The sequence below is a fragment of the Plasmodium cynomolgi genome, chromosome 10 (assembly GCF_000321355.1).
Source record: "Plasmodium cynomolgi strain B DNA, chromosome 10, whole genome shotgun sequence".
Classification (NCBI taxonomy): Eukaryota; Apicomplexa; class Aconoidasida; order Haemosporida; family Plasmodiidae; genus Plasmodium; species Plasmodium cynomolgi.
This window is the reverse complement of record NC_020403.1, coordinates 625,225-631,609: the sequence shown is the minus strand read 5'-3', so window position 1 is coordinate 631,609 and position 6,385 is coordinate 625,225. Positions and strand designations below refer to the sequence as shown.

General features: G+C 49.1%; 2 protein-coding genes across 2 annotated transcripts; one reads left to right on the top strand and one right to left on the bottom strand.

Moving 5' to 3' along the window:
- Positions 1-611: 611 nt before the first annotated feature.
- On the bottom strand, positions 612-2,439 carry PCYB_102380 (zinc finger protein; the record flags this gene model as incomplete). Its single annotated transcript, XM_004222787.1, has 2 exons — positions 612-1,962; positions 2,117-2,439. The coding sequence occupies 2 exons, from the start codon at positions 2,437-2,439 to the stop codon at positions 612-614; spliced, it is 1,674 nt and encodes a 557-aa protein (XP_004222835.1).
- A 905-nt stretch (positions 2,440-3,344) lies between these two features.
- PCYB_102370 (hypothetical protein) lies at positions 3,345-5,595 on the top strand (the record flags this gene model as incomplete). Its single annotated transcript, XM_004222786.1, has 6 exons — positions 3,345-3,811; positions 4,036-4,124; positions 4,564-4,766; positions 4,934-5,066; positions 5,247-5,337; positions 5,540-5,595. Exons 1-6 carry the CDS (start codon positions 3,742-3,744, stop codon positions 5,593-5,595), a joined length of 642 nt encoding a protein of 213 aa, XP_004222834.1. The 5' UTR covers positions 3,345-3,741.
- Positions 5,596-6,385: the final 790 nt, after the last annotated feature.

The following is a 6,385-nucleotide window of genomic DNA, read 5'->3' as shown; positions in this document are numbered from 1 at the left end:
GACATCGTTACATCCCGTTTCGCGGTCCGAAATGGGCGGTTGTTTTTTTTTTTTTTCCCATCACCTCGTGTGAACAGTCCACCAAAATAGCAAAGGAAAAAAAAAAAAGTCCAATCTTCGCAACGTCAACATGTTGGAATGCCCCTTTTTCGACGTTGCAGTGGGTGATCGGCTAACTGACCGCCACCAACGAGGGTACCCCTTTTTGTGTCAATTTGTGCACCCTTTAACGGGGTTAACTCGCGGGGGAGAAAAGCGCATATGTGTACATGTCCACACGGTTCCGTTCAAAATACGCCAACGAGGATGCAAAGCGCGGTTCTATGCGATGTGGTGTGATGCGATACGATGCGATTCTATGCGATGCGATGCGATACGATGCGATGCGATTCTATGTGATGCGATGTGATTGTACTCACCGGTGGAAAATCCACCCATGGGGAGGGGCACGTAACGGTGGAGCGCCGAGGGAAGGCTGCATAGGAGGAGTAACGCGTGTATAGCCTCACTGTGTCGAGTGAAAGCTGGCAACTACCTCGGCTGAACTGCCTCCCCACAGGGGGGATATACTCTATTGAGTGTTCCCCCACGTGGATCTTCCCGCCCCACATTTAGTGCTGTTTCTCCCCCGCGTGGCGCGCAGACTCCTCCGTGACGACGTTGATATTCCCCCGAATGCACATGTCGGGGAACACGAGCGCGTTCGGCTTCTCCGCGTGCCCCGAGTTCCTTTCAATTTCTTCTCGCACCAAGCAGTGCTTAAGCCAGGCGTTCATAAAATCGGCTGGAGGTAACACTGTTTGGAGATAATACAGAAAATTTTCGTTCCATGCAATTTCGCAAAACTGTCGTTTCAACTCATATTCCTCACTCAACACTGTACACATTTTATGGTCAGTAATTACATGTAGCTGTTTAATCACATCTTCTAAAATTGAGTACACATGTTTTTCTGCATCCTTTATATTTGACCTGACTTGTTCATACAATTTATCGACTTTTTTCAACACATCATTTAATTTTTTTTTTTCTCCTTTGACCAAATTTGAAGGAATGGCGCTATGTTTTATGATGGCTTTATAAGCTAAATTAAGTGAAATTATTGCATCGTTTTTTTTAATTAACCAGGGGAAATTCTCTCCACATAAATCTGTGTGTGCATGACTCGAAACGCATTTATTGCATATGGGCAAATGACAAATTGTGCAAAACATATTTACACGTTCCTGTACATGGATTTTGCATTTCCCAGATATGGTCTGTGCTTCGTTGAGCGTCTTCCGGATGTGCTTCTTCACAAGCTTATTTTGTGTGTGTATAATATGATCACACTTTGCACATAATTTGACCTCATCCGATTCACAATAAAATACAGATGGTGCGTTTCCACAGTAGTCACATAAGGGCAGACTGAAATGTTCTTCTCCGTTTGGGTCACATTCAAATTGTATTAAGTAACGAGGTAACAACTGGGAGTTATCAAAAATGATGTACTCGTGATGGAATGTGTAATGTGGGAGCACTCCGCATGATGCCATGGTGTCTCCTCCCAAGGCTAAGTTTATCTTTTCGCTCTTTTCATCCTCTCGATTGGACACCCCCCTCGAGATACCGTTACCTTGCTGTTCATCCTTATTGCTATAATGGACTGTCAACGAGTGATCCAATGCACTCACTTTCTGCTTGTCAATAAAAATGCTGTCATATTCTATTGGCACTGTATCTCTATTGTACATTTCTGCGTCCTTTTCACTCACAGATAGAGAGAGACCTACACCCACATCACATAGGAAAAACTCGAATACGCTTCTCTCTCCTGATAGCAACACCGTTTCGCTGTGCTTTAGGATGTTCCTCAGAGTTTTCTTCGCCTTGTACGTTGAGTCTGTCTCTCCCTCCAGCTCGTTTGGGTTCACTATTGCGCGCCCCGCGTCCAGGGAGGTTAGGGGGAATCCCGGGATGCTGCGAAGGGAAGGGGCGCGCCAAAGGTTTCAGCGGTGGGGGGCAACACGGCAACGCAGCATCATGGCGACGCAGCATCATGGCAACGCAGTATCATTGCAGCGCAGCATCATTACACCGCCGCAACACCGCATCGCCGCCTCACCGCACCTACTTGAAATTCCCCACGGAGAGGCGCAGCCCCCTGCGCGACACGGAAAAACCACGCGTGCAGACGTCCTGGATGGAGTTATCCATGTCCAGAGACGATACATCAATAAAGCTTTTCAAAACCAACTTATTCGAATTCTTTTTCTCAAATTTATTTATCAGGTGGACAGGAGACAGGTGCCATGCCTGCACCAGTCGGACCCTTGACGTCCGCACATTCATTTGTAACAGGTACTCCAGCGTTAGCCATTCTTCCGAGTCTCGAAATATCTGCGTCAAATTTTTGTCCAAAAAGCTTATGTCCGTTCCTAGCGGGTTCGACGTCATTTTCGCAAGGGCAACGGGGTTGCAAAGTGGGAAGAGGAAGCAAGCCTCTGTGCGCAGGGCGTTCAAATGGGAGAGGCGAGATGGGAGCGGCGAGATGGGAAGGGCTAAGTGGGAAGCGCTAAATGGGAAGCGCTAAATGGAAGGCGCTATATGGGAAGGGCTAAATGGGGAGCGCTAAATGGAAGGCGCTATATGGGAAGGGCTAAATGGGAAGCGCTCAATATAAGTGACATGAAAAAGGTTTAACTCCCCTTACGCAGCCTTCACCCTTGCGCTGCTTTCACCCTTCACCCCAAACCGAGAAGCATATTAACGATTGATGCGCTTTGTTCCTTTACGTGGAATGAGCTGCCCAAGGGAAAATAGCCCCCCTGGGGGTGGGAAAAAAACCTTTTTGCGTTTCGTGGCGTGCTAAATCCGTCTTTCCGTGTACACACGCGGGTGCCTCTCAAAGGTGGGGGGATATCACCAATTCGCTACTTAGCGCTTTAGCAGTTTGGCTGCTTAACATTTTAGCAATTAACAACTTTGCCGTTTTTTTCCACTTTGCCGCTTTTTTCCACCTTGCCGTTTTTTTCCACTTTGCAGCTTTTTGCAACTTTGCGACTTCCCCACTGCGGAGCTGGGACACAAGGCAAAAATGACCTGGCGGGCCGCGCATGCGAAGCCGGCCGCGCGTGGCCGCTCGGAGTTGCGCGGGCAGACGGACAGGGCGTCCATTTCGGTGTTGCCATTCCGGAGTTACCATTCCGGAGTTACCATTTCGGAGTTACCATTTCGGTGTTACCTTGTCCGCGCGGTCTTCGTGAAAAAAAAAAAAAAACCAAGCCTAACAAGAGCAAACGCGACCCCATTTTGTGCGTCCAAAAAGGGGGAGAGCGGTTCCCCCCACTCGCCTAGCCACTGCGCGTTGAAAATGCGGAATTGACAAAAAAAAAAAAATGTGGAGAAAAAAAAAAAAAAAGTCCCCCAAGCGATGCCCCTTCTCACCGCATGACCAGCTTTAGCCGCAAACTAGCATAGAAGTCACAAAAAAAAAAAAAAAAAAAGCAACCTTATCTTGCCATGCAGTTCCTCTCATCCTGAGGTAGGAAAGGAATATGAGCACCACTCAGATGGTTACTTAAGTGGCCACTGTGAATGTTGCTTGGAACAAGCCAGTAGAGCTACGTAAGGAGAGAGAAGGAAAGAAGAAACGGCACAACTGTGGTTAGCTCTCAAAACAGTGCCTCCATGTGGAAGTGATTCCCTACCCCGTCCTGAACCCTCTCCACATGAATCACCCCAATAAGAGAAGCGAACATGACAAGGCATAGCAAAAATAACACCGCCAACCCTATATTCACCTACCATGAAAGGAAGAAGGTATCCGGTGAGGACTACCTCCAGCTCTGTAGTGCTCACTTGTGTGTTAATAAAAATTTGGCTCCATGTCACACTATCTTATTTTTGACGAAAGAGGGGCCACATAGAGTTGGTCTGGGGTGGCCCCCCGTGGGAGTCATCACAAGTGCGTTCATGTGTAGGTCTCCCTCCGCCAATTCGTCCTCCGCCAACTCGCCATTAATCCATCCTCTTCTCACGTCACCCCCCTAGATGTGGGAACCCTGAAGGAAAGACTCGGGAAAGACTCCATGCGGAGATTCGAGCAGTGCTGGATATGCCTGCGGAGCGCGGAGACACCAGTGAGTACCCCTTATGGATACATATTTTGCAAAATGTGCATCGTCAATCATTTTTTGACTCAAAAAAAAAACTACGCAAAGAGGAAGAAAGAATACGATGAACACGTTAAAGATTTGAAGAGGAGAAAGGACGAAGAGGCTTCTTATCAGATCGAAAGGGAGAAAAAAAAGTTCATGCAGGAGTTGGAAAAAATTGATAATTCTGAACATGTGCAGGTGATTTTGCACTCCCTGGAGGGAGCGAAAAGGGGGGAAAAAAAGGAGAAAAAAGAGGAGAAAAAAGAGGAGAAAAAAGAGGAGAAAAGACACCCCGCCGATGCAGCAGGGATATGCCTCCTCCATATGCCTTACATCGACATCGTTCCAATGGAACTCGGCAGCATTTTGGTGGCTCACCCCTACCAACAACTACACCTTCTCTTCCCCCCCCCCTCCGCAGAAGGAAGAACAAAAAAACCTACTAGACATATCAAACAACTTTTGGTTAGCAAGAAACGTAAAGGTGAAGGACTTGAGTATAAAAAAAGTGAAGCGTCCATCGAAGAGTTTGTCCTGTCCTGTTAGTGGGAAGGAGCTGAAAATGGGAGATCTAATAGCCATTAACCCGGAGGTGTCGCAGGGAGACGACGTCCTCGGAGGGAAGTAAGTCTCTCTCGTGTGAGCTCTCTGTCACCAGGCGAAGTGCATGCGTGTGTGTATGTTTATGTGTGTATGTTTATGTGCGTATTTGAGAGAGCAGGACCCGATATGGGCGTCACGCAACCTACCGATCTAAGTTGTCATGACATTGTGCTGCTTCATCAACGTAGGGAGAGTTGGGTTTGCTCCTACTCCAAGAAGAACATCGATCATCAGAGGGCCATCCTCATCAAAAAAACGGGACAGATTATCATAAAGGTGGGTGAGCGGCATGTGGGTGAGCGGCATGTGGGTGAGCAGCATGTGGGTGAGCGTGGCGACTGCGGAGGAAACGGTTCGCGAGTTGTTCCGCCGTCCTCTCTTGGCTTTCTTCGCTCCACCATCTTCGTGCCGCTGGCATGCCGCATGAATGCCTCCTCCATGCCGCTTGCATGCCGCCTGTACGCCTCCTCCATGCCTCCTTCTTCGTGCCCCCCCTTTCAGTCCATTTTTGAAAAGTTCATTTACGGGAAGAACACCCTGGAAGGTACCGTCGGGGATGGGGACTTCATCGAGTTGCAGCCAGGCGGAACGGGTACACGCACAGTTGCCTCCGCAAGAGGATTTTGCTTCTGCAGCGCCACGTTTGCAAAGCGCTGTTTGTGTGCGAGTTTGTCTGTATGCGTGGGGACGACGCAGGGGCGATGCAGAGACGAGGGAGGGGCCACGTAGAAGAGTGTAATGCGCACTTGTGTGCTTTGAAATTTTTTTTTTTTCATTTTTTCCCCTCCTTGCAGCCTTCTGCTCGCACAGCAATGTGGAGAAGACCATGTACCGGGAGTCCCTTCTGTGATGGAAGTGTGTGGGGGGATCTCCGCTTTGCCCACCAGTCCGCTGCACACCCCCTTGACCGTGCCTGACCACGCTCGCCGCGTCATCACGGCGTTAACATTTTTTCTGTATTCCCATGTGTACATGCATAGGTCCATGTTTGCATTCCCGTGTGTACATGCATAGATCCATGTTCGCACTCCCGTGTGTACATGCATAGGTCCATGTTCGCATTCCCGTGTTGCTTTTTTTTTTTTCTGTAACGCCTCCTTTTTTTTTTTCGTGTAATATGACCCCCGAAGTAGCCGCCCCGTGCGGGTCAACCATGAGCATGAATCGGGTGGAGTGCACCCATAAGGACAGCTCCAAGCCGATGTGCGATGCAGCGCAGCAGGGTTAAGCCTCGGTGTAAACGTTCGAAATGGAAACCGGCATGCGTACTGGCGTGTGCTTCGTTGCGTCGTTGCCCCGTAGCGGCAGTAGGAAGGCTTCATCAGGGTGACGCGGAGTCATCACCGCCAACTCGTCGCACGGCAAGTGCAAATATAGAGCAAGTTAGCTATTTGGGGTCCCTCCTTGGAGGTGCATAAGCGGAATGCTCCTCCGGCGCGTCGGGCTCCAACAATACACACCACACGAGTGGTGCACGCCCCTCGTTCGCCGGCCCGTTTGCCCATTTCCCCTTTGCCTATTTCCCCTTTGCCTATTTCCCCTTTGGCTATTTCCCCTTTGCCTAATTCCCCTTTGCCTATTCCCGTTTTGTGATTATTCCATTGGACCTGGCACAACTTAAGTGACACCTCCCCCCCTTT